The sequence below is a fragment of the Cygnus atratus genome, chromosome 12 (genome assembly GCF_013377495.2).
Source record: "Cygnus atratus isolate AKBS03 ecotype Queensland, Australia chromosome 12, CAtr_DNAZoo_HiC_assembly, whole genome shotgun sequence".
NCBI lineage: Eukaryota > Metazoa > Chordata > Aves > Anseriformes > Anatidae > Cygnus > Cygnus atratus.
The window spans coordinates 2,138,704-2,166,127 of NC_066373.1; the positions used below are offsets into that span (position 1 = coordinate 2,138,704).

Here is a 27,424-nt window from a genome sequence, read left to right on the forward strand (position 1 = left end):
GCAGTGACATTTGTTCTTCAGTTCTTGGAGTTGCAAAAAGGAGCAACTCTACCCCAATTAACTGAATGCTGCCTTACACGTGTTGAGCTGGACGAGATTTTCAGCAATACAGATGCTCCGAGCCCTAACGTATTCTAGTAGCTGACAGAGAGGCTAACCTTAATTAAGAGATTACTTTAGGAATTGCTAAATGACTTTTCACCACCCTGCTTTTTCAGACACCTGAGCTTTGCCAAGAGCAGCCACTTAAAGGCCTTCTAGGTCATAAACGAGTACAGCAGCTCTAGAGCCGCACACCTCAGCCAGGAGGCTCACACTGCTTTTTTGCTGCTTTTTGTGTGTGCTTTTTTTCCCCCCTTCTGGAAAAGCTCAACACAAGCAGCCAGGCTGACTGTGAGCACGTACAGGGCAACATGCAAACCAACCTTCCAACAGCACCAAAACAGCTCCACCCCATCAGCAGGGAATAGTTTGCCTCTAAAGAATATGAGCTGCTCCTGTGCCTGCTACGGATCTTAACAAAGGGCTTGGACATTAGTGACCCTAAATCACTGGCATGAAATAATATGCTTATTAACTAATTAATCGCTGGTGCTCTTGGATTGGCAAGGAAGGGATGAAAGCATGGGAGAAAGCAGCTGGGTTTTGCAGTGTTGTATACATCAGTTTCCTGACACAAGCCTTTGCTGTTATCTTTCTGGAACCCTGCCTATGTTTAACGAGAGGAAGAGGACTACACAGCTGGAAGGAAGCAAATCTGCTTCTTGAGCGTGCTTGGTCCTCGATCTCATTGAATAGTGTTCCCTTGCTTAATGTTAACACTAAAGAACAGCATGAAGGTGACCCACCCGAGAGTTCCTAGGCTTCCCGAAGTCTTTTTGGGAAGTCATGGACATTTGGGTTTGAAGTCAGTGTCAGAACTTGTTCAAGAGAGACCTGTGCTAGCGTACCATCTCGTTGTTGCAGGTTTGGCCAGTGAAATATCCGTACAGAGGCCTTCCTGCAGTACAAGACTCTCTCCAGAAGAATAAAGGTACTCACCGCCCTTACCTATCGCTTGGCCTTTCCACGCTTAAGGCCATGAGACGGTAATTTTGCCCTACTTTAAAAGAATCTTAGAGGTTGGCAGTGACAATTGAAAACCTGATTTCATTGTCCTAATGGATAAAAGCACCTAAAGTGACGCAAACAGCAGAGAAATCTCAACGCACTACATCTTCATAGGAGAGGTAAAAAGAAGTAGACGTTGCCCGTTAAGCTCCTGGCATGCGGCGCAGGCAATCACAGAACTAACACCAAATACAACTCCCTGTTTGGCAGTACGAGGTACACGAATGACCACAGGGGAACAGACACACGGATGGATTTTCATGACATTGAAAACATGTTTTACACGGGAAAGTAAAAACAAAACTGCTGTACAAAAGCATAAACCAAATTAAGGCGATATTTTGGTTTCAAGTCTGGGCACAAAAGAAGAAGGGCCAAATACTTTTTCTGAAATTAAAAGATGACTCTTTCTTTCTTTCTAGAACCATGAACTACATTCTTTTCCATGTAAATTAAGTCCAAAATTTACAAGAAAAACATTCAGAAAATGAAATACAAATTTGTTAAAATAAATCATCTGGAAGTATTTGTAGTAAGAATTTCTGCATAGGAAGTTACTCATTTATAAAAAGCAACTCTTCTAGAACCCTAACAATTTCATTTTTAATACACATTTTTCAAAAAAAACATACCTGGTACACCTGGCACGCAACCAAGTCCGTAAGAGCGTCCAATCAAGGGGCCCAACAGAGAGACAGAGGCACAAGGATGGGAGCTGGAATGTGCCTGGGTCTTATGAACTTCCTAACCCCAGCGTGGATGTCTAAGGTTTGCTGGCTTTGTTTCGTCTATCTCACCGGATGCTTTCCTTGGCACCGATACAGGTGAGTTTTTTTTGCAGTCAACCAGATCAGTCTTCAACTATAAAATTTTGAACGCTTGTGTTGATGTTAAAAAGAAGAGCTCTGACTGAAGCTTTGGCTGGGTTATTAAATTCTATATCTTAAGAACCTAATAAAAGACAAAAATAGCCTTATAAATATTTATAATTTATTCTTATTACATTTTACTTATTACTGCAGAAAGTAGGAACCATGGAAAATTACACTGAAGTCATCAAGCTCAGCATATTATATGTGAAGGGCCGTTTTTTACATTCTGGAAACCGATAAACAGAAAGAATTCTAAGTAAATCTTTTAAAGCTCCTAATCCAAGACAAACATGATGATTATGATTGCAGAAAGCTCCTGCAGGGCATTTGTAAGGTACTCTAATAGTTTCATGTGGTAGAAATAACCCATCTCGATAGGACAGCAGCTGTAGTTAAAAGCCCGAGCACATCTGGTTATTTTACACATCCAAAAAATGGCTTCTTGTTCAGACATGCAATGACCGCTAAAAAAAAAAAAAAAGCGAAACCAAGTATTTTCCCTGTAAAAATGTTTTCACAATATTCACGCTGGAACTCTGAGCTGTACCATTGCTTTTTATAGTGGAAGTAATGGTTTTCATTGGCGCACGCCGCTACTACACCCTGCAGAATTACGGGGCTTGCTGCGCCTCCTCCTGTGCCAGCGGCTCCAGGGAGGCTTCAAAGCTGCTGCGAGCTGCATTTACTGCAAAGACTCTAACCGACAAGTGAAATGTCAGAACTGGAATATCAAGATGTTTGTCGCTGTTGTTATTTGTAATACGAAACTAAACTTAAATACACGCAAGAAAGTTATTTGCCACTTGGTCTCGAGCCCCACAGAAAGGACCAACTTCCTCTAAATTTACAGTAGAATTTGAATCATGGCCAAATTTTGCCCTCCGATACCTGCTTTCATGGTAACTGGTTTAGGCTCTTCTTTTGGAGCAAGAAATAGAAACTTGGATCACGACGCTGTTTAGTAAATTTTGATTTCAGTCAAGAGACTCCTTCATTTTCTATAACCTGGAGCTCTTTGCTACAGGCACCATTATCCCTTCCAGATTAGGCTGATTTTGAAGCTGCTGAAATAAACCATAAATGGGCAGCAAATGAAACAACAATGAGAAAGTGATAATGCAGAAAGCAACAAAAGCTTACAGGAAAAAAATAAAAAAAAAAACAGAAAGCTTAGATTTCTCTCCTCTGACTTCTCTGTACTTAACCTGAGTTATACTCTGCATACTTGAGGAAGGAAGAGGCCTTTTTTGTGAATCACCTTCATTCTGAACTTTTTGGTCTTAGCCTTCTCATAACCTTGAAAACCAATAATGATAAAATTCCAGAAATACTACAGAGACCACAAGGGCACTTAACTGAAGTGTACTGTTACAGATATGACATTTAGAATCAGGCCTGGAGTTGGCTGGACAGATTCTCTAATATAATAAAAATAGCCTTTTCTTTCCCACATTTTACTATCTGTCTTTGTTTATTCAACCATTCAGCAAACCCAGCTGGATCACAGACATTGTCATCAAAGAAACATTCTAGGTCAGCCAGAAGTGGATGCCAATTGTCTAAAAATAAATAAAGGCTTTGTCACTAGAGTATAATTTTAAGGCCCTTGTAATGAATAATGGAGGAGAAAATCGTTCCAAGGAAGTGGGATACACTGATTTCAAGCAGAAAGATTTCAGAGTTAATCTGAAATTCACAGTTTTTATGCATTCCAGATAACCTAATTTTATTTTACTTAAATAAAAATGGTACATAGAAGACCTTATTAAGAGGTTTGATATTAGTTTTAAATACTTAAACAGCTGCAGAATACCTTAGAAGAGAGATGAGACTAGCAATTACCTACCACATAGACAGGAAAACAAACACTGCGGTGCACCAGTTTTCTAAGGGTCACGACACAGCAGAACTGGGATAGATTTTACACTTTCTAGCTTTTCAAAGATGCTCTAACAACTACTTCAGCCCTGTAAGCATAGTAATTTACTTGAAAGCAAGTACTTCTCATCTAAAAATAAATTTCTTTACCAATTGTTTTAAAAGCTAGCTTCGCGGTGGAGAAATAGAAAAGTTTTCCAGCTGACATTTATCCAAGTCTAATCAGCAGAGACAAGATTTCGTCTCAAACGTCTATCGATGAAGACAGACACTACTAAGGGATGTGGAAACTCACTGCAAAATTAGAATTTTTGCTCTATTTACTGTCTTCATTAATACCTACATAAAGCGTTTTCCAACCAAGCATTTTCAGCTCAAGGTGCCTTAAGGGGCAGGGGTGCTGAGAAGACACATTTGAGGTTTGCTTCCACCCAGCGGCATCGTGACAGTGCTTTCTGTATTGGGCAGCTTGAGATGTCAAACAAAATTACTGTAAACACGAGAGGTAGTGACCACAATAAGAGCATGAGCAACCACAATCAGTCACTCTTCCTTGGTACAGACCAAGCTGGCTTTGGATAATCTCAAGCTACCTTTTCACTACTGCATCAAACCACTGGAGAATCCTGCAGAGCTAAAAAGTGGTGCTCGACACATCGAGAGCTAATAAAAAAAATGCACTCAAAAAGAAGTGGCATTCAGATGAACAATTTCCAGATTATTGTTAACTCAATCTGTCAATTCACCAAAGTTAGAAATACCAAGAAAGCCTATAGGCTTGAGGTTGGGTGCTGCAGTGTCAGAATCACTTACAAAGAATTAGAAATATTACCGTTTCAATTTTTATTTTTATTAGAAATGAATGGGTTTGCCTCCAAATCTTTCAGCTTGTTAGAATCAATTCCATCTGGCAAAATGAATGCAAGTTTTACTACGAACACAATATAAGATGGTAATTTATAGGATTGCAATTTTAAAATCATTAAGCCAGATTCCAGACATGAATTGTAGATTCTCTTTGTTATCTCCCTTTCACACACAACAGAGGGAGAACAGGAAGGTAAACTTTCCAACTCCAGCAATGCAAAAAGAGTGCAGGTTAGTATGAACCCTTGCCCTGTGATGGAACTGACTGCACGCTGTGTGAATCCCCATTTTGTATGCAAGATCTTTGGACTGGCTCAGTTATTATGGCAATAAAATGCTACATGTTAAACTTTGTAATGCAGAAATATCACTTTTTTTTTTTGCAAACTGTTAGCGGCTATGCTCCTTCGTACTAACAGTGACGGTACATTTTCTAAAGTTAGACTTAGCAATAGCAGGCACAGGATTTGAGTACTTTTGGCTTTCAGTTCAGCACTCAATAGATTATATGACATTAAGGGATGGACTAGATCCCCAAGAACCATAAATCCAAGTCCTAAAACAACAAAGTATGTCAATATTTCTTTTAGGAACGAGAGTCACTAAATTGATCTCCACCGAGATGTTTTTCTCTTGTTCAGTATTTTGAAATCATCAAGATAAAATGTCCAAAGAATGACATAGGAACTGAGCAAGATTCAAGTGAATATGATCCACTGCTTCTTATAAAACCAGGGAATTACCGAACACATTGCTGTACTTTTGGCATTGCCTCTGTGAGATAGAAGTTCTCTTATGCTTTTGACATCTGATATTGCTGTAACATACATTAGAAATGATGTTACATCTCTTCAGAAGGAAATCCAACCAATTTCTAACCTTCCACACATTGCAGAAATTGTTCATAATCTAATGCAAACTATCCTGGACAAACCATTTTCTTTTCTAATTGGTTGGAACTCTACTGTTCCTTAAAACAAGCTTCCTAACAAAATACCTCTTTACAGCGCTCTAATTCTGCAAGTGTTACAACTCGAAGCTTCTTACATTTCTGAAAGCATTCATGATAAAAATAGTCTGGAAAAAAAAAAGAACATTTAAGCAGGGGGGAAAAAAGAAAAAAAAAGTTTTGCACGTTTTTCTCATCAGGTTGGATCCTAGTTTTCTATTTAAGCTATTCCAAGAAAGAAATGATTCACGCTCCCCAAGTTTAAATGCTGAGAAATTTATGGTATCTTCCATCCTCACCCTGCCTGATCCAAAGAGCCTGCAAGCAATGGGAATTAAAAGCCACAGCAATGACAAGAACGTGAAACCAATGCTTCCCAGCCTCTCTGGGAGAACACGTCGGATACTTGTGACCACAAACTTGCCTTTGTTTACTCTGTTGTGAAATACTTCATATTCTGATCAGTTCTGTGGTTGCAAGAGGCTTAATGAATACAATCTGCTTTAGCGATAATACACAGACTGCTGTGAAGACAATTCCCTGTAAACATCGATATATAAACAACACCATAAAGATATAAAAGATAAAGGCTGTCTGAAGCTACTCTAAGAACAGTATCATAGTATTGACACAAAACAAGTGAAAATATTTACCAACAGACCTATCCCTTCAGAAGGAACAAATGAAAGCAGTAAGGACTCGGCAATCATCATTTTCTCCTGCTGATGAGATGCAAAGAGAGCACTCAAAGGGAAAGGTGACAAGATCATGAAGGTTGTTCTGCACAGCTGCTATGTCTCTTAACAGAGCAGCTGAAGAGGAAAATGTAAGGAGCTGGATCAACCTGGCATTGTGTGTGGGGCAGCTGGACTTCCACTGCCTTGCTGCTGGCCTGGGGAGCTCAGCAACGTAGAAACACATTAAAAGATTTAAAGAACAACTTTAACACAACATGAAATATTTACAGCCAATCTTGTGTTTAGCAGTTATTTATTGTTCTGTTAGTATAACGTGCCAATGCTTGAACCTGATGGGCTCCCTTGAAGCACTGGTGTTGCTAACATAATGGGGCTTGCTCACTTGTTCCTTGCCTTGACATTCATAGTCTCATCCTCCAGCACTCACCTATTTGAAATATTTTCTGGCAAAATCACTTTTTTTCCTCCCAGGAATGGTGCATCTATCTTCTGCTACTGTATACTGTGCCTGCGTGGGTCAGCTCTCACGCACAAGCACCAAGCAAGCTCATGAGACATCCCTGCTGCTTGCAACTGCTCCTTCCCATCGCAGACCCAGTGTAATTTTCATGAGACAAAAACAAAAATATTATTAATGCATTAGTCTCCTATCCTTCAGTCCAATGCTGACATCACTTTCTGTACAGTGCAGGCATTCTTGTTTTCATTATTCCCTTGAACAAAATGTCAAAAAGGTGATATTCAATGCTTCATCACTGCTATTCTGCAACTTTACAATATCTCGCACAGCTCAGGGTGCAAGTTTTTTTCATTGATCTGAGTCTACTGTAAACTTTCTAGTGCTCTCTGGAGATTTGTTTTAATCCTTGGCCAGCCATAATGCATCTTTTTAAATACCTGTTTTTGAACAGAAGAAATGAAACCCCTGGTTTCCTACCTCTAAATAAAATCTCTAGTCACTAAAAGGCCTACTGAATTCACACGCTGACACTGGAGATAAGTTGCCTCAAGCCTTCTGCTGTAATTAATAGCTTTTACTACTTTGCAAGATCCCATCCTCTGTGGTAGCTCTGGCAACTACAGGCCACATTGTGTCTGAATCTGGACAGGGTTTGTTTGTGTAGAGTTGTTTTTGATCAGGTTGACATGTACTAAATTTAACTCTGGTCTTTGTTCCACTACGCTTTTGGCTAAAACTCCAGAAATAATGTCTGCAAACACAATGTCTAAGAGTTTTCTGTTTCATTGGCTAATCATATATCTGCAGTCAAAAAAAAAAAAATCTTTGTATTCTAGCGGGATATCACCCATTTGCTCTATTTGGCAATACCAGTTAGTGGCTGATGGTCAGCTGGCCTCTCAGAGACAAATCATAAAAACTTTTCACATAGCTGTATTAAGGCCAAAACCTCCTCCTCTGTCTGACGGTACCAGTGTATAATTTATTTAGCAACTACTACCTACTGGTTCCTGGCCTTCACTCCCAATTACACAGAGGTAAAAGAAGTGTACAAAGGCTTAGGTCAGCTCTGTACTGTCACAGTCCTGGGGCTCCCTATGTTTTTTTGGTTGTTTTTTTTTCTTGTGTTTTTGTTGTTGTTGCTTTTTCGTTTGTTTTGGTGTGGAGGAGGTAGGGAAAGATTTCCAATCAAGTCCATAAATCATCTTTACCCATCAGCATTCACAGCCTGCTGGTTCAAACTATTTCTTACGTAGGAACCTCTGCACCTCCTGCTTCGGACTAAGAGCCATGTTGTTAACATGACCTGTCTGCACACTCCTTGTGCTTCTCTAATTGTGTAACACTGCAGGGATCTGACACGCTACGCTACGATTTCTTTCTCATCTCTTTTTAAACTCAGCTATGTATTGCCTCTTCTTCAATCTGCTCCTCCAGACACGCAGCCGCAGCCCCCTGCTCCCACACTCACTAGGCCAGCACCTGCCCAGCCCAAGCCAAGCTGCGAGCCCAGAGCCCACAGGAGCAGCTCCTTTGTGGCTCCTCCTCACCCTTCCTTGTGCCCCAGCTCACCCAGCCTCCAGACATCTTCCTCTCCTGCTCCCAGTCCTCCCCCAGTGCAGGAGTTGACCTCCGCCCTGAGCATCTCCTCAGCTTCAAGCACACGCCATCTTCGGCCTACTTCACGGGGCCCTCTCCTCCACACAAGCTCTGGTGTCCATGAGTCAGTCAGTCCAACTCCAGCATATTATTTATCTCCTTTCCTCCCTGCTGAGAACATATCCAACTATAGTGACAGTGCTGCTGAGACTCAGAAGAGATTTTTCTAGCACATGAATGCAGCCGATACTGCTGCAATGACCGTGCGCCCAGTCAGTAAATTCTTCTGGCAGGCCAAATTGCCCCCCTGGGCTGTCCATTGGCCATCACTGCTCCGTGCTATCAAAATCACGCTGTAATTTTCAACAGAGCATCTCCAGCACTGAGCTGAACTCAGATGATAATCTGAGAAAACTGTCACTTTTAAAAAGATTAAAATCCATATAAAAATGGAATTCTGCTTTTTATGACCTCTCCTTACAGGCTTCCCATCTCTGTGAGGAGGCAGAGCTGCCGGATTAAACAAAACAAAATGTTTTAACACACACAGAGCCGGGCTCCAGCTCTATGATCCATGTGCTTCGTGGTTTCAGGTCTCTTCTCCTGTGGCATTTTGTATTCCACACCACGCCTGCAGCACCAGACCTGTGCACAGTTTCTGCTACAAACTGAGCGCCTTGCTTTGATGGACAAATTCTATGGCTTTGAAAAGCATTTTGCTTCTGAGTTTTTTTTCCATCAGATTACAATCGCGATCTCATCTCTTATCACATTAAATCACACTATCAATAAAAAAACCTTCAAATTTGAAAAAATGGCTCTTGAAAGTTTGATTAGTCACAGGATTTTCTATGATTTCAACCTCTTTTACTACATTCTGCCTTTGAAGGTAAAAATAAATCTCTCCCCTGTATTTCATATCTTACTGGAATGCAGCACTGCTCTAATTTCTTCAATCCAATTTCACAGTTACTTTTTTTTTTCTCTTTCAGTTGAAAGAAAATTGCTAAATGCATCGAGTGTGTTAAAACCAGCTACTGCTGCCCAACTGCATTCCTTTTTGTTGTACTCAGTCCATTCGGGTTTAAACGTTCCTGAACACCTAGCAAATTTCAGCTCCAATGCATGTTGTTTTAAATCCTCCATTCTCCCACTGAGGATATCCTCTGTTTTCTTTTTATGCCTGGTACAACATGGAATTCAATGATCCCATGAGATTCCTGAAAGACTGTATGTGTTCATTTGTGTGTTTTGACTTTTTTTTTTAATTTTATGTTCTGTTCCAAGTTGGCAGTCCAACATAACAGCATAAGGTTGATAACCCTCTACACATATCTTGCCTCAAAAAGTCAGCTCTTAAAGGAGCTGTCCCTAACGCCACACCGTGCTGGTCAAGAAACATTTTTGTTCTGCTGGCTGAAATTAAGCATAATCATTAACCCTAAATCTGACACCATTTTTTCTGAGACGTACAACTGAATCACATTTTAAGATTTTTATTTTTCACACTGCACAGCTATATAAAGCTATAGGATTTGATATGCAAGAGCACAATAGTGGTCTGTTACTTGGAGAGGGCAATGATCTGGCACAATTAAGTTTGCTTCTAGAATATAAATATTTTAGAACTCCCACATTGCTATCAGAAAAGGCTGTGCAGGAAGGATTGACTATATAACACAGGACTGACTTGTAATGAATAAAGATGGTATCAATGAGGACTGATTCAACAGAGACGATGGTAACACAAAAATAACAAACCACCAAGCAGGAAATGAAAACAAAAAAGTGATGCTCCCTTATGTTTTCTGATCTCAATTACCACTCGCTCTCAAATGTTGTAATTTTTACATGAAGTCATAACTTGAGATCACATTTATGGTGTTGTGCCAGAACCTTTGTGTTCCTGCCCACATTGGGATAAAAGAGCCGAAAGCCTGGCAGAGAGCAAGCTGCTGAAATTATACCTGGCAGTCACGAAGGAACCCAAGGGACTGAGTTGCCCAAATCACTCTGAATTTGAGAAAGGCTGTTAGGTCTTTGAAACCAGTTATACAAAAGTGGCATGAGCATACTTCAAAGGCGCTAGTGCAGTATATTCATGAAGTTTCAGCAAAAAGCACAACCAAGAAGGAATGTCAGACCAGGCAGGAGCCAGAAAAGCAGCCTTTGATGGGGCTATGAGAACCGAGACCAGGGGAAACCAAAGCAAAGCCAAAATAAGAAGATTCTTAAGGAGCCAAACTTTTCCTGGAGCAACTGAAGAAAAAAGATGCCAAAGACTACCCTGAGGGAGAAACAAGTCCCTGATTAGACATATGGAGACATATGGGGAGTAGAGAAAGTCTACTTTTTGACCTAAAAGGAACAGTTCAAAAAGGCTTCAAAGAACGGCACATAAATGATGTTTTTATTTAAGCTAATTCTTAAGATGTTGCCACATAATCCTCAGAATAGAAGATCCACGCTGTTTTTCATAGAAAATAAACTTCCAGAATCAAAATAATTCTAAAGCAACTTCAAATTTCCAGCTAAGATTCAATTAACATTCCAATATAAGAGAAGTCTGTGCAAAACTGCAAGTCAAGAGCTAGCTTCCATCAAGCGTCTGCCCTCAAAAACAAAGCTTCCTTGCTTCCTAACAAAATAGGAAATAGATGCTTTCAAAATAGAAAAATAAGGTTTATGCTACTTTTAGTGGATGCATCTAATAGAACCCTATTTAAAAAAAAATCATCTGGGACCTCCTGTCCATCTGCATTTTTTCCCCGCTTTAAAGCAGCTTTCTCAAAACGACTCTCTTAGCTACAAAACTTCAATCTTTGCATTATCCATAACAATCACAGATAGAAAGTAAATAGCGTAAGGTTAGAGTAACTTTCTCTCAGAATGCATCACAAGCTCAGTGCTTCTAAGGGACACAGAACTGTGCTGAGCATGGTCGTAGCTGAGAAGTCATTTTTTTGTTTTTATTTTTAAATTAATTTCCCATAGCACCTGCAGCACAGCTACGTAGGCCACATGCTTGGGAAGATAGATTTATATGCATTTATTCTTCATTTCACAGGCAGAGGGACCACATATGTTATTAAATCTAACAGACAACTTCAAAAAGTCAAGATCTTGGTGCTTACAGAGCTGGGCACAAATCATTCCTTCCACCAAGATGCTATCCGCAACAATACAGATAGTGTCACATGAACCATAAAATGTAATGGACCATAAAACTAAATATATCAGAGGCACACAGAGGGCAGCTACCATTATTATTACTATCATTGTGCAAGTTCACACTTTTAAAAAAGATTATTCTAAAACAGACTGGATTTTTTTTTTTAAACAATACAAAATAATTTTGACTTTCGTTTTTCCCCTTTGATATATTTTGGTTTAAGTATTAAAAAAATTAAATCATTTTTGTGCATATATATGTTTTCACCCCCATATATTCAATACGTTTACTTAGTATATTGCAGCTTTTCTCAGTGAAGCGAAAACAGAAAGAACTTTCTGAATCGGGAAAGCGAGGAAGTCTGGGGACTTTTTAGCTTTCAGTTTTTGCACTCTGTCAGGTTAAAAAAAGCAAGGTTTTTTATTTCATTCAAACATTTTGCACCAATTTCTGCTCTAATAATAATTACAGTAAAAATGCAAACAGATGACAAATCAATTTATCATCTTCACAAAATGTTTTAGTTGAAATGGAAAATACAATTCTCAACAAATCCAACATTTGGAATTAATATACCATTTGTATGAATTTAGAAAAAAATTCAAAATAAATGTCAGTTCTTGTACTGACATCAAGATCTGACTTCAGTAAAAAATAAACCAATTAATTGCAATGGCTGAAGTTTGGGACATAAGTTCTTTTCTTTATCAGTACTGTTTGCAAATGCCTGGAATAACAGCTGCTGGATGCCATGTGCCATTACAGAATTTCATCAGGGGAAAACCACCAACTTGTTAGTTGCATTTTCCTAGTCTGAGGAAAACAAATTTAAGGAGATATTATTCACTTTCAACGGATAATTTAAATAGCATTGATTTTTTTTTTTTTTTTAAGGAAATATACTTTCCTCTATTACAGTTATGCACTACTCTCAATTAAAAGGTTTTTCATTACCGGAAATCCTTAGGACAAAAAAATACAGATTTGTCTGAAAATTTAAAGTAGTTAAGGAGAGAAACAAAGAGGTAGGTCAAAATCTTTCTCAGTCAGTATTGACATTTGAGAAGCTCAGTTCCACTGTTATAATTTCACAATTTATATAGATTTTAGATAGAGGCTGAAAGGAAAGACTTCTCTACTTAATATTTCAGACTGGGAAAATTTATAAAATGAACAATAAATAAACCTATAAAACAATCTGGCCTAGTCTGATGTAATAGAACTGGAAATAAGATTAAAGCTGTGGTAATAAACATGGAACGTCCTTAATTCACTCTTGAAGATGCTGGCTTCCAACACAACACAGAAGTCATCAGCCTTTACCAAAGCTAACGAACCCTTAATTTAGTTATTGTTCACTATAGCGTGATTGTACACTGAAAGTGCTACACGAAAGAAGAGACTGATACCCATGCACTAGTGCTGCTACTGCTGGCAACAAGACCAAGAGCAGTAATATCGTCCCTTTGGTCAACTACTTTACAACATTCCACGAATTTTTTTTGTTCCTCTGACTCTTAGATTCGCTGCAAGTTTCCATCACAGCTTTCTAGAAAAACAAGTGATACTGAATTGCTGTACAGCACAGAAGAAGTTTACAATTCAGTGATACTTAACTGTGGCTTCTAGCAGTGTAGCAAGTTATTAAATGTGCTGCTCTACTATAAAAACATATGTCCGGAGAAAAAGAGGGGCCAATTCTGAATTCAGATGTTCTGATTTTATAATGGCGTCATTCCTTTTTTGTTAACAGTCTGTCTCGATCTAAACTATCATCGGTGGCCAAAATTCTGCTCTGGTAAAGGTCAGTGACAGATTTTTTTAAAAATCAAGTTTGACAGCAGCCTCAAAATATATTCCACTACACTCCTGTAATAATGAAAAATACTCTACTCAACACATGGAAACCTACAGCATGCATGTATCATCAATAAAATAACTCCAGAAAGTCACACGTATTGGTACATCAAGACCTGTATTCTTCAAAGCAAATTATGTAAATTAAGCTTTCCCAAAGGAGAGGAGCATTTCTAATGAAGACATTTACAGCTAATGTACCTAGTAAATGCTTTTACATAATCATATTTTCTAAAAGAACAGATCACAGTGTCCCTGAGCAGTTTTACCTACCCATTTCTGGTTCAATCATTCAGAATCCTGAATTTCCTCAACTACTACTAATCTACTCCAATAGCATACACAGACCCAGACGAAGGCCATCATAATTTCGAGAATCTATGGAAGAAGTATCTGGTCCTCAGTTTTTGGGCTTCGTTAACTTCATGGGTGATTTTGTTTGTTGTTATGAGTCCAGTGTTGAACTTATTGGACACCAAATAATAGTAAAACTCTTAGCATCACTTGGAAAAGAATTCAGCCAGCGCAAATGTTTCTGACAGTTCCATTCCCATTATGCAGGATTAAGTCATATTTCGTTTAACTCGGAACAGATGATTCACTTGATCACTCCTTTCCCCATGTTTCTGATAGAATCTCTGAGGTATCACCACCGACAACGAAAAATACACACCAAAAGCTAAAATTATTTGGTATTTTCCTATACACCTTTGAAGATCAGCGTCCTGTTCCTGGTACTGCACGGATACACAGACAGAACAGACATTTTTTTAGGAGACCTGCAGTCTGGGTTCAAAGCAAAATGCAACCCCCTAGCACACAGGTGGGTGAGACAGACACAGAGGGAAATTTATTGACAAAAACTTTTACCTTTGCTAATGAGTTTTGGCATATTTCTGTATGCAACTCCTTTCTATCTCCATACAAGCCCTTTTACCAACCAGTACGGTCTTTTTTGTATATTGACCTATTATAAAATAAATTAATCTTGAAGGAATCATGTTGATCCCATCACCAAAGCCAACAACAGAAGTCACTGTGCCATTGCTGAAACAATCTCATTCATTTTTCAGAGCATGGTCTCCGGTTTGGTGTTTCTTACAGCCTTCTGCTCTCTACGTGCACACCTCCTTTGCTCACACATACAGCACAGCAGATAGCCTATCCTTAACACACACACTATTGTCTTCCTGCTGCTATTCATGCAAAATGCTTTAATACCTGCCTTTCTGTTACTAAACTCCCCCAAAATTGCACAACACACCTGGAATTTAAAAGTACTGATTCGTATCTTTTTCACTGCTGGCTGTTACCTCTCCTTACCTACTGGCACCGTCGACATTTTGCCTCTATCTGAGCCTGATGCATTAAAGCAACTTTTACAACCCTTATTTTCTTGAGCATTGAAACCAATGAACCGACAGTTTTGGAGTCGACACCGCAGTACCAGCTCTGCAGCAAAACAGTCCTGGAAACAAAACACCACCTGAGTGAAATGGGGTGGACTTGAAGACAGCACCTCCTTCTGCGTTACTGCTGCGGGACAGATACCTCATTTCAGTGTCATTACCAGCCACTTGTAACAAACCAATAACTAAAAAACCACACTAACATGATAAATAACTTAATTATAACACTTCCTGCTGGTGAACTCTGCAATGCTTGTACAGTTTAACACAAATATTTAGCACCATTCCAGAAGTATGGAATGATACGTTTCAAAACAGTTGTAATAATAATAATTATAATAATTATAATAATAAATGAAGCAATATATAAAACAGACTCATTCATAGCCCAGTCCTGGTTGGAGCCCAGAGTTTCTATTAAAGGAAAAGAGTATCTGTGCGTGAAGCAGAACTACTGCTTTTTGTTTCCAGACCAGTCGGGAACTGATAGCTCTAGATGAGTAATTGATGGAGCATGTATACAACAATTAATCCCAGCAGACTGGATCAAATAAAATCAATCAAGTTTATAATTTAAAGTACTTATTCCAGAAAGAAGAATTCTGTTCACAGAACACAAAAGAAATGTCTAATGCAAGCTGCTGTGGATGATTTTCCAAATAGACTTTCCAAATGTTACTCTCAGTAATACAGAAAAATTCTGAATACAGTAAATATATTTCAGATAATTAAAATAGCATCTGAGCTCAAAACTGGAAACTGTACTGTTGATGCGGGATTTCAGTCTCTAAAATAAGCCACAAATTGGTCATTTTGTAGTTTTTTAATGTCAGAATCTGCATGAAACAAACATTAACTGTTAAAAATATCCAACTGCAGAACTACAGATTTTATTCTAAGCCAGCATACAAATCACAAAGGGATGCTCTCTGATCATCCTTCTTCAGTTAGGTATTTGCTCAGCTGCTTGAAAATATTTTAAGAATTTAAGAATTCTGAAAAAGTGGACTGAAAATATATTGGAACTATGGAAAGGATTAAAACCAAACAACAGACATTCAAAGTCTATCAGCTGGTGAAATCTCACTGCTTAACATTATCTTGCAAAAGCGCTGGAAAGTCCATGTAAACTACACAGGTTTTTGTCTAAAAGATAAGCTCGTTCTTCATTAGCAAACGAGTCACTGTGGTTTAATTTTTAAAAGGGATGGCTGTCGTGGCCATGCTCTTCAAAAAAGTAAATGTTTTAAAAGAGAAGACAAAACAGGGGAGCTGTTTCACTTTTTCACACGTTTCAATTGGTCACAAAAGATTTAATAAGTCACGACCACCATTTGTGAAACACCAAAAAAATCCCACAGACCATTTAACCTAGGCAGACAATATGGAAATCTGGAGACAGGTTTAAATCATCAAGATTTACCGTTGTACTTAACATGGTGCAAAGTTTAACTGTGTTTTAACGGCCTGAACTCTATACCTGCCATTTAGCAAGCTGACAACACATACACATGCACACAAGTATTTTGTTTTTCATCGAGATGAAATGAGATCTCTCCACGCCGAGCAGATAAGCAATCATCAGGGTCAGCCAGCAGCAAGCAAGTAGTTTCTATCCAGCTAAGGATATATAAAATATATGGTGTCAACCTATCACGGGCACTGACAGTCCAATTGTACCATTCATTCCCCAAATTCTTCTTGGGCTGAAATCTGAAATGTGGGACAGTGATTTCTGAAAACACACATGATGCTAGGGGCATCCCTAATACTTCAAATAACCGAGCAGGGAACTAGTACAACATGCAAAGTGATGGGATAAGGACATATCTGCAGCATAAAGACGGGGCTCATATCACATGATGAGAAAAATCATAAATGAAGAGCATTAAAAATAAACAAAACAAAAAAGAAATGATTTCTCTAGATTAGCACAGCAAGATAGCTTTGTGATGACTGCTATTCTACAAGCAGAGATTTTTATTACCAAAATCTCTAATAAGAGACAGCTTAGACCTATGCCTTCTATGAAGGTAGAGAAAATTATTTTTCCTTATATTTAAAAGATTATCACTTCATATCTCATCTCTTCTTATTAAGTTTACAGCAATATTAAAACAAGATTTGAGTGAATAAAGAACATAATATACTCCAAAATAGAGAACATATTCTTTGGAGCATTATAAATGCTCCTGTCTGCTTGAATGGAATTTTAATGGAACAACCCACCCTCTTAGGAGAAAAATAAAAAAAGATGACAGAAAATATTATCCTTTTCCAAAACCTTCATTAAACAGTCTTGCTTTACAACCACCACAGATCTCTCTATGAACTCTGTCGCTCAGGGACGGTATCAAAGTACCTATAAGCGATCAACAAATCATCTTTATTAATTTTTCCACCAGCCAGAACACTTACACAAAAAGAAATAAATAACTTGGAAAAAAAATAATATTTTTCAGTATTAAAACAAGCTGGTTTTAACACATCCCTGCACGCTTTAGTACTTTTGATCGGTAAGCCAAAGAAAAGCAACTAAGTTTGTGATGTGAGAAAGGTAGGAGTGCAAGACTCGATAGGTCATTAAGATATTGTATTGGGAGCTGGGACTTCTGAACAGAAGACGAAAATAGTTGTGTGACATAATGTCTAAATCTCGAGAAGCGCTAGGGAAAAGCTCTATGTTTAAAACACAGACATTATATTCTGCTCTTAGAGCCAACTATCTGCTGGAATTTACTATTTGCTCCCAAAACAAATCTTTACCTGCGTCACTGAAATGAAGCATGAAAGCAGGGTCAAATTTGAATCTTCTATTATTAATGGAAAGCTATTTCCTTCATGTTACACTTTGCCAAAAGTTGAACTGACTAAAAAAACCGCCATAAATACATTAGAGATTTTGCTGCTGAAGACTTTGTTTACTTCGCCTTGAACAGAGGATTTTTTTCTGCATATAAAGGTAGGCTGGGTCCCAAATTAGAAAAGACCAAAAAAAGCAAGGCAAAGCACTGTGCGGCTGCTGAAGTATAGTAATTACTGATCATCAAAAGATGGGAAAACATCTTAAACAAGCTGACTTGAAAGGTTCCTTACCCCAGCCGCATCCTTCTGCTGCTTTGGCTTTGCACAGCCAGCCTCCTACTTTCTGATTAGGTAGACTCGCTTTGTAATAAGACTTTTTGTTGCAGCTTGCCTAAATTACACTTGTAGATTAAAGCAGAAGGAAATGGTTAGATTTGAAATGAGAAATAGCAATTTGAAATGTTTACATTCGTCCTACATACACAGTTGAATTGCTTTAGAGCAGCCCAGTGCTGCATCATGCAGAAGAAATTTCTCAGTCTCCTGGACTAGGCCCATACTTCTTAAATCTGACAGTACAATCTTTAAGCAAGAATTGAAGTTTACGTTTAGACTTTATCTCGTTCATAATTCAACCGGTAAAACAAGAACGGCTTTATAATCTCAGGCCAATGGTACCCGGGGAGCACGAGTGGACTTCAGGGGAGACCCCGAGCAGAGGGCAGGCCTGCCCATGGTTTCCTGAGCTCACATTTTAAACGAGATGCTGAACAGCAGAATAACAGCAATTAATGACCTTTAACAGACTGCAGCACATGAATAGCTGCACACCAAACCCTAACTACACTGTAACAGCAACTTAATACGTGGTTTATCTCCAAAGTAGTAATTCCTTTCTTCCGTTCCCGATAAATGTGGTTAAGCTTGTTTCGTTCCTCCATGTTTCCCTCCGTTCCAAGATGTAAAATCTACTTGGATACGTACTGACACCACAAAGCACTCTTTCCACTACTACACTTAGAGGAAAATGTCACCACACGTAGATCAGTTCGTTCATACGCTAAGGGCACCAGCGTGCACTAGCTACTGCTAGTGTCATCCCACACGTGTGCAATGAGCTTGTCTTTTATGATTACTTCATCACCACATAATAACTGCTTTAAAGTTGAGGGGAGAAAATGCAGAAGTATGTTAATTTTCCAAAAAGTCATCTGATCAATCCCAACCCAACGTGAATTTAAAAAAAAAAAGTTAAGCCAGCATTCAGGATCAGCACCCACCCAATGAAAAATTATTTTCAATAGCTGGAGATATCATAACAGTAAATAAATTCATGTAAGTTGTTGTTATTAATATTATTAATTTAGCTGGGAAATGGTGCAACTCCTTCCAAGCAAAACTCCAACGAAACAAAACCAAAACCAAACAGAGCAGTTGTATATTTTCTGCACATCATCACACAGATTCGTCTTGTCTTGTCTGCTCTCCCACTGGCTTAATGTAAACGTGAATAATAAATGGAAAACAGGCAAAGACTCTAGAAGTCCTTGCTAAGCACTCTCAAAAGGAGGGAATATTTATCCATCATGATGAATGAAATTGGGTTCAATTTCACGAATACCAAACTGCTCCAGGGACTGCCAATGTATAGCTGTTACATCTTGGAACAGAAAAATGCAGTAATGAACATGTCTTAGAGTGGAAAATGGAACACCTGACTGCCATCAGGGCTTCAAAGATGACTACATTTGAGAATGGGCCGTGTTGCTGGAAAAACAGTTTTTCCTCTTGACCCAGTTCAGGATAGTGTTCCTGGTGATGCATCAGGCCAGCACGAACATCGCTGGTTTTCTCTGTAAAATGAAACAGTACCTTCTGGCACAAAAAAGCGCAGACAAAACTAAATACAGCCAGTTTACTAATGAAACATATGACCCAGTAAAGTCTGCAGGGATGTGATACTGCTGACTCTCTGGTGCAAAAGATATTTTTTTACTGCCTTCCCAGCAGAACGCATAATTAAGGAGTAAGAAGTTGGGGACAGAACAACGGGAAGAAAAATAACTTAAATCTCAACAAGGTGAAAACACGGTGAAGGAGACAACAAAATAATAGCAGCGACTGGTTACCCTTTTTGTATGCTGCTTAAAATTTGCCAGGGTTGCCCTCCTACCCCCTTTTAAAAAATCTTTGTATAGGAAAAGAGTTACAAAGCAACTTTAAGCAGTAAAAGTCATGAAAATTGCTGTATGTGGGCAGGTTAATGCAGTGAAACTGCTACCGAAATGAAAAAAATAAAAAAAATAAAAAAGCTCCTGCTTTTTCTTTACTTTGAATCTAAAAATAATAAAAAAAACTTAGCAATCACTTTTTTGTAACAGAACATTAAGGATCTCCACGGAGAAAAAGAAAATACTTTACACATTTTGACATTTAAAACCATAAGTATAAAAATTGAAGGTACTTTCCAATCATTGTGGCTTTCAATATCTCCTACAGCTTTCTGCAATGTCTACAGAACTCAGCCATTCAATAACTCATTTCTGAAATTCCACATAATTATCCAGGAGAGAAATACAATTATACACAACAAGTGCACGTGCTCATCGTGTTTGAAAAAAGTACATTCACTTCCAGGCTCTGCAAGGTGGCTGAAAGGCAGAAGGATCACTTAACTCAGTGACACGGACATGGAAAGAAATGGTGCCCTCAACGTCACTGCATTAGAGTTTAAGCCTAACCAAAACAGAATCCCTGGATTTACAACACAGGTGGTTTTCAAAAATGGTACCTCATCTATAGAGCAAGGCCTGTTGACTTTCAATGAGCTTCTAAATCACTCAGCATTTTCTCTGACAGTGGATAAATTATGTTATGTAGTAAAAAATATTTGGTGTTTCAATGAAAGATCAGAATTATTTTTGCATTCTCCAACTACAGAGAAAGTATTTTCCTATTAGCATATCCTAAGTAGCAGATCCCCTTCTGCACTTTGGTTCATAGTTTCTTATGTTTTCCTGACTGCCATTATGCCAATATCGTCTCCTATTACTGGGTAAAGAAAATCATTGTTCTGTTGTCAAATATAACAACGTGCAGTAAACTACTTGTAACAGAGCCACAATGACAAGGACCACTGAAGAGCAGTTGCTCTGCTACTGGACAGCGTCACACCCTGGTTTACAATTACAAAAGAGGTACAAACCTTCTACAAATGCATTTTAAATTCTATAAATTCTATAGCTAAAGTAGTTTATTACAGCTACCTTTTTTGTTGTTGTTTCACACACAACACAAATTTGTTACTTTCTTCTTACAAAAGTAATTTTCTAGAAATATTGTGTTACTGATCTCCTCAGAAAGTTTTTTTTTTCCATTTTTTAATCCATACACATTTGTAAATCTTCATATACTTAACTGCTTTACAATTATTTTTCTTGATTTTCATTTCCCAAAACACCTGTTTAACTAAAGTACTACCTTCTCTAGAAGACTAAGTTTTCAGAACTGAGAAGTCTGGAAAGTATTTTGGTTGATCTGCTAGCAAGAACAGAATTTAATGTGGAGAACAGCCCTTCTGCAGGCTGCCAAAGGAGTGTATGTGCACAAAGGACTATGCTCATGAAAAAAAGGAAAAATTGCAATTAAAATGCTCATGCTAAAGTTTAAGTAGTCTTACTTTATCCATAAATACATAGGGCTTCTACATCAAATTTGCATAAAGCATGTTTTGTTCATTTTGTTTCAAAATCCTTCTCTTCATTTTTGCTCCTAAAAATGCAGCCGACCTGCAAGACTTTAGTACAACCTACTACCAAAGAATCATTTAGAAATAACCAGTTACTTTTTCAAAACCGTACAGGCAGTGTCTAAGTTCCAGCTGCACTATATTGGGTCTTTAATTTTGTTGTTTTTCTTCTAACAATCCTGTTTGTTTCTCTGTGCATATTATTCAAAGCAGATGTGCTGAAACAGGACAAAGCTTTTTCAATCTACTACTACAGCTGGTGCAGAACTTAAGGTCTTCTTCCTCTCCCTCCTTCGCACACAAGCACACACGCGTGCACACACAGACCCTATGTCAGCAATGCATGCAGAAAGACTCACGCTGTGAATGTGTCTCTGTCCCCATGGTACGACAGTTTACAAGGTTGATGTCGGAGCAGCACATTCCTTGCACTTCAAATTTCCTCCTCATTTCTTAGTTTTTGCTGAGAAGGTAGCTGACAATCATCTTAATACTACTGCCCTCTACTGCTTAAAAATTAGGGCCAGGAAAAAACACTCCTACATTATAATCATTCTTGACCAAAGAATCCCAATAACAATTTTTAGTATTTTTAAATCCAGAACTTTTTAATTAGATCCATTATATGAGAATTGAGAACTGCGAAGTACGGTTCTTTTCTCTGTTTCAGATAATATGTTATTGAAGTTGGTAATATTGATAGAAAGTGCAGTATGTTTCCAAAGGCTTGGTAAAGGCAATTAGAATGCGTATTCAGAAAGTACTTTAGACGGTTTCTCTCCCAATGAAATAACATCTGCAAAATGCATAGAAGTGAGCAGAAGCCGAGTTAATATGTCAACACGTTTTTGTTTGTATAACTGAAAATCACGCTCAAGTTACGGACTAAATTGGATGTTAAAAAACCATGGTGCCCTCACTAAAAGCCAAGTGTGAGCATCTCAGTAATTATCAGGGAGGTAAAAAGAGGCTTAACGTAAGCTTGTAAGTTATTTCTTCTACAAACAAGCCTCTTCTCGTTTTAGTTTGATCTGATCGCAAGTAACATTCCCTGGATTTTACGTGGAATTATTAGAATGAGCAGGGTTTCTTCTGAACATTTGGAACCATTTCTCTCCCTTTTCCATTGCTCTAAGACTTAACAGCTTGCCCTTCGCTTCAGACTACAGCAGAGTACAGAAGTAGGACAGATGTTTCAAACATAGGTGGTGAGGTCATATCTCCTCCTGCGCTGTATTACAGGGTGTGCTGTGTGTATTGAAACCAGATCTGAACAAGACATCAGATTCATTCTCCTCCTGAGGACATTAAAGACAAGCCTTCGCTGATCTGTTTCTCATACCCGTGTATATCTTAACTTATAAGGCCCAACAGCAGCTAGCTGCTACTTTGCAGCACTGAAGTCTGTTGTATTTTCTCCAACACAATGGCAATTTTGCAAGAATCTCTTTTCTGATCGTGGATTCGTGAACTCTCATAACAATCATCGCGCATATACTGAGGACGCTTTTGTAAAGCTTACTTGGTGAGCCACCTCCACAGCCCTGCACCTGAACTCTCCTGGACCTAGGAGGTACCCCAAAGCCCACAGCAGCAAGGTCAGAGCCAAAGTTCAGTAGGAGATAACGTACAAATGCCTCATTGAGCAGCAGAGAAATGTGTTAGTGTTATCAAGGTGACCCCCTCTCTCTCTAGGTATACGTAACTCAGCAGTTCTGGATTCATCTCAGTGCACCACTGATTACAAATTTATCTGGAAGAGATTGTGTTTACAACTATATAAAATGTCAAGTTTCTTTTTGAAAAATGTAACGTATCAAGTAGCAATTCTATATGTTTATTTCATACACACAGGAGGAAGAATGACAGTACAAAAGCAATTTACATTTGCTAGCTTTTTGCTGCTAAACCATACGTACTGCTTGTTCGGGATTCCCCTCATTATTCTAACATACCTACAGATACCGATACTTGAGATTAAGTGAACTAATGCTGCTACTCTTATTAATTATTTGTTCATTGAGCAGAACAAATTATCAGCTCTCCAGTAATATATATGATCTTATTTTAGATTTTAAAGCGCATTAAATTTTTAATTTAAAAACTAAGGCTATTAGTTGAAGATCATTTGCCTGGTGTCATTTTAATTAATTTCTACAATGGAGAAACACTGGCTGTGCAGATGTAAAAAACTGAATGTCTAAAACATGATATCAAGGACTGTCAAACTGCTGAGGTCAGCCTCTTCTATCCCTGTACACCCCAATATATTTCCAAACCGTGTGGCACCACGTCAGCACGGCTTGTGCAGGATGCACACTGAGCACCTCCTGGGATGCAGAACACGAAAGTTCACAAAGGAAGAAAATGATGGAGTTTGGGAGAAAGGAGGCCAGGTGATCAGAGGAAAGAGAGAGACACATCAGAAAACCTCTGCTAATTCACAAGTATAAAATGCCAAGCCCAAAGAAATTCCCACTGGTCAAAGGCTTCAAGTGTTAGTTAATACGAAGTCTAATTATTTTTGCAGTTTGGTATTTTTATTAAACGTGCACTGAAATATGAAGCTTTCAGCTAATAGAACACATGTGTAGGTAGAGAGTTTTTCTTTTTGGCATGATTTCATTAGTTCCATGAACAATGATGCCAGAAAAACAAGATCTAAATTCAGTGCAACTACCAGGACGGACGATTCAGAATGGGGTTGGGGGGAGAAAAAGAAATCAACAACTGCAACACTCTGCAGAGAAGCTACCATTTACTGCCAGTGTCATGAGGCTGAAAACATATCTTGGAGGTTTTACTGACAAAATTTCACAGCTGATTTGTACCATTTTTTACTTTTGTTCTTATGAAGTTAACAGCTCCATGCTTTGCAGCCCCGGCTTCTTGTAAACCTTTAACTTGTGGTTCAGAGCAAAAGCCTGCATCAAGAGGCAGACCTAAACCTCGTCTGAACAGACAGAATATTTGACATCTGGGAAGTGTACGATAATACATGGGAAACAGAAGAATAAGATGAATTTCCAAAGGGAATATTATGAAGCCAAGCTGAGACCTAGTACTATTAATAAGTACATATTGGTCAGCTAAGAATATTTGATAGCTGACTAAAGTCTCAAATGTGACACATTACTCACTTTCCCTATTATCAATATTCTTTGGTGTCCCCTGGCAGGGTGCATTGAATTTCCTAACAAGGAAAAAAAAGACCGTCTCCTGAAAAGTAACAGACAGGTGGGAAAACCACAGAAGTCCTTTTGATCACAGGTCATGTACAGATGACTGCAAGCTACTGGATTGTTTGACTTCCATTACCACCAAACCGTATCATATGACAGGTTTTTGTGCTCTTATCCCACTGCGAGTGCCAAGGAAAATGTATTAGTTTCAACTTCCATTCTTAAACCACAAACAGAATTTAGTTTAACTCATTTTCCTTTGCACTTTTTATGAGGTAATAGCTCAAAAAAAAAGGTCGCTCGGCACAGATCAGCTGATCAGCAGAAGACAGTTGAGCCACAGAGCTCCCCTCTACCCCCTGGCATAAGGCGCACGCAGCTGCTGCAAGGAATCATGTGAGTGCTACTCATCCATTTCACTGCAAAACAGCCCCACAAGGCTGCAACTGCTGCTGAAGGTTTCAATGTCTAGTGAAGAAGAGAGATAAAATCCCCTAAATAGTTGCTTGCTCCTGTATTTTGTGGTCCACTGGAAAAGCGTTCAGCAGCGAGTGCTTTTGGAGGTGCTTAAGGGTAGCTGTGGATTAGTGCAGATGCCAGCTGAAGCGTGACACCGCCAGGCTGCCGGGTCCCACGGGACAGCAGGTACTCTTCTGCACTAAAATGCAGCTGAGAACATGAAGAAAAAAAGTTTCCTCGGAAAAGCTGGATGCTAACTTTACTTCCTACATATACAGCCACAACCACTTAAAACCAAATTATCTCTATAGTATACACAGTATATAATAGCACTGATGCCTTCATACAGATAACCTACTGATGTTGATTTCAACAGAAATCAACTAAATCCTGCTTTTCTTCCCGATCTTGTGTATACTGTCACACACTTCAATGAACAATGTACCCATATAGATATACACACATGTGCGCACACATTTACAACCAAGCACTTTTAAAATACCATTTTTCCAGTGCAGCTTTATTTTCCAGGTACTAACACTACTTGGTCAGATTATCACCAAAACCCACAATTTATGGGCTTTTGGATTTTGTAAGCTTTTTTAACTTCATGCTAAAATAGTTATGAGACACAGCTGAATGTTACTGTTGTATGAGAGGACTCACAGGTCCCTGCCTAGCATGGGTTTCCAGGAAAACATTTATCATCCAAGCATTTCTCTTAAAAACAGCCTGGATTTGCAACACTATTCTAGACTACATTATTTGTTTTTATGTGAGAGATGCAATTTGTGGCATACTTGTTATGAGTACGTATTGCATAATTCACCAAATTCAAGTTAATCCATACATGTCATTGTCAGAGATATATACCACCACCCAATATTAATTTTCTAAGACAACATAGTTTTGATAGCAATATTTTACTCAGAAGGCAAAATGAACACTAAGTTCTAAAACAAAGGTTCTGATACGTCTCCAAAAAATCACCTTTCCCAGTCTCACTTCTGCAAATGTACTTTTGATTAAAGTCTCACTAACAAACATTTAAAGTGCAGGGTTTATTTAATCTTTTCTTTTTAAATACAGATTAGATTGCTTCCCCATATAAAACACTGTATGTGGTCAAAAGTTCAGAGTACCAATAACTTTTCAAGGCCTCAGAGTTCAAGAACCTTTGTGGTCTAAGCCTTTTCAATTCAGTGCAGTACTCAAGTCCTAGCCACATGTCTCACAGCTTATTACTATTCAACACAAAGAAACATAACAATTTTTTTCAAGTGGCCAGGCTAGAAAGCTTCCTACCAGAATATTCTTGTGCTGTGGATATTGTAATAATTCAGCAGTTAGTAAAGCATGTCTGAGATCAGATGTTAACAATTTTGCCAACACCTGACACGGAAATTCTGCTATTTTAAACACTTACTGACTCATCACTCAAAGTAAAAACTTTTTTCTTACCTCATGTATGCATAAGCACCTAATAAAGCCATCTTATCAAAAAGAACAAAAGCAGATGTGAAAGATCAGTTTCTCCCAAGACAGCCATATAATGAAAAAATAGCTGCTTAAAACTCAGCAATAAACGTTCTTAGGTTTGCACAGACTGCAGTCCACATCTGGCCACAGTGACAGTTGATAACATGGAAAAGAACATACTGTACATAATATAATCAATCCCGTTAGTAAACATAAGAGTGAAGAGGCCAAAAAAAGTATAAAACACAGGGATAAAGTATATTGCAGGAGGAATGATATTTGGTCAAATACTTTTAGTCCACAGACAAAATACTAAGTTTGTTTTCTCATTTTGCAAGTTTTATATAAACAAAGGCCAGAACAGATTTTGTTCTTTAAAACAGACAAATAATGCCAAATCATTCCAATTGCAACAACAATTATAAAGTAAAATGCCGCTTAAAACTCAGCTCTGTTCCTACCTGCCCGTCTTGACCAACATGAACTTGATGTATCTGTAGGTTTCCCTGTAAAATAAGAGCATTAAAATAAATACAAGTTGGGAATTCAGAAAGTTCTCTATCCTGAAAAAGGCCTGTTTCTCATCTCATTATTAAACAACTTCAATATTAAGGAAACCTATTAATTTAGGAAATTCTTCTGAGGGCTATTTTGGCAATTCAGCTACACTTCAATGCTCGGCACTTTAACCACAGAGGATAAACAGACTTTTAAAAAAGCAAGGAGGTTTTTCAGCACCCACGTTTTCATTTTTGAAAGTTAGGATGTAATGTACAGCACTTTTATGCAAAGTCTGATTGTATGGCCTTTGAGGTAAGATTTCCATTTTTACTTATTTATATAAAACCGAAAATGTAAGTCAAAGCCTTACTAAAGTAGC

At 38.4% G+C, this 27,424-nt stretch overlaps 1 protein-coding gene across 2 annotated transcripts in view; it reads right to left on the minus strand.

The window, feature by feature from the left end:
- The window catches only part of BANP (BTG3 associated nuclear protein), a 145,815-nt gene that overhangs the window by 40,096 nt on the left and 78,295 nt on the right, over nt 1–27,424 (minus strand). For both annotated transcript variants that reach the window (XM_035566269.2, XM_035566268.2), the window contains exon 11: nt 27,006–27,050. In XM_035566269.2, the coding sequence (XP_035422162.1) occupies nt 27,006–27,050 (45 nt within the window). The remainder of the gene's footprint in view (nt 1–27,005; nt 27,051–27,424) is intronic.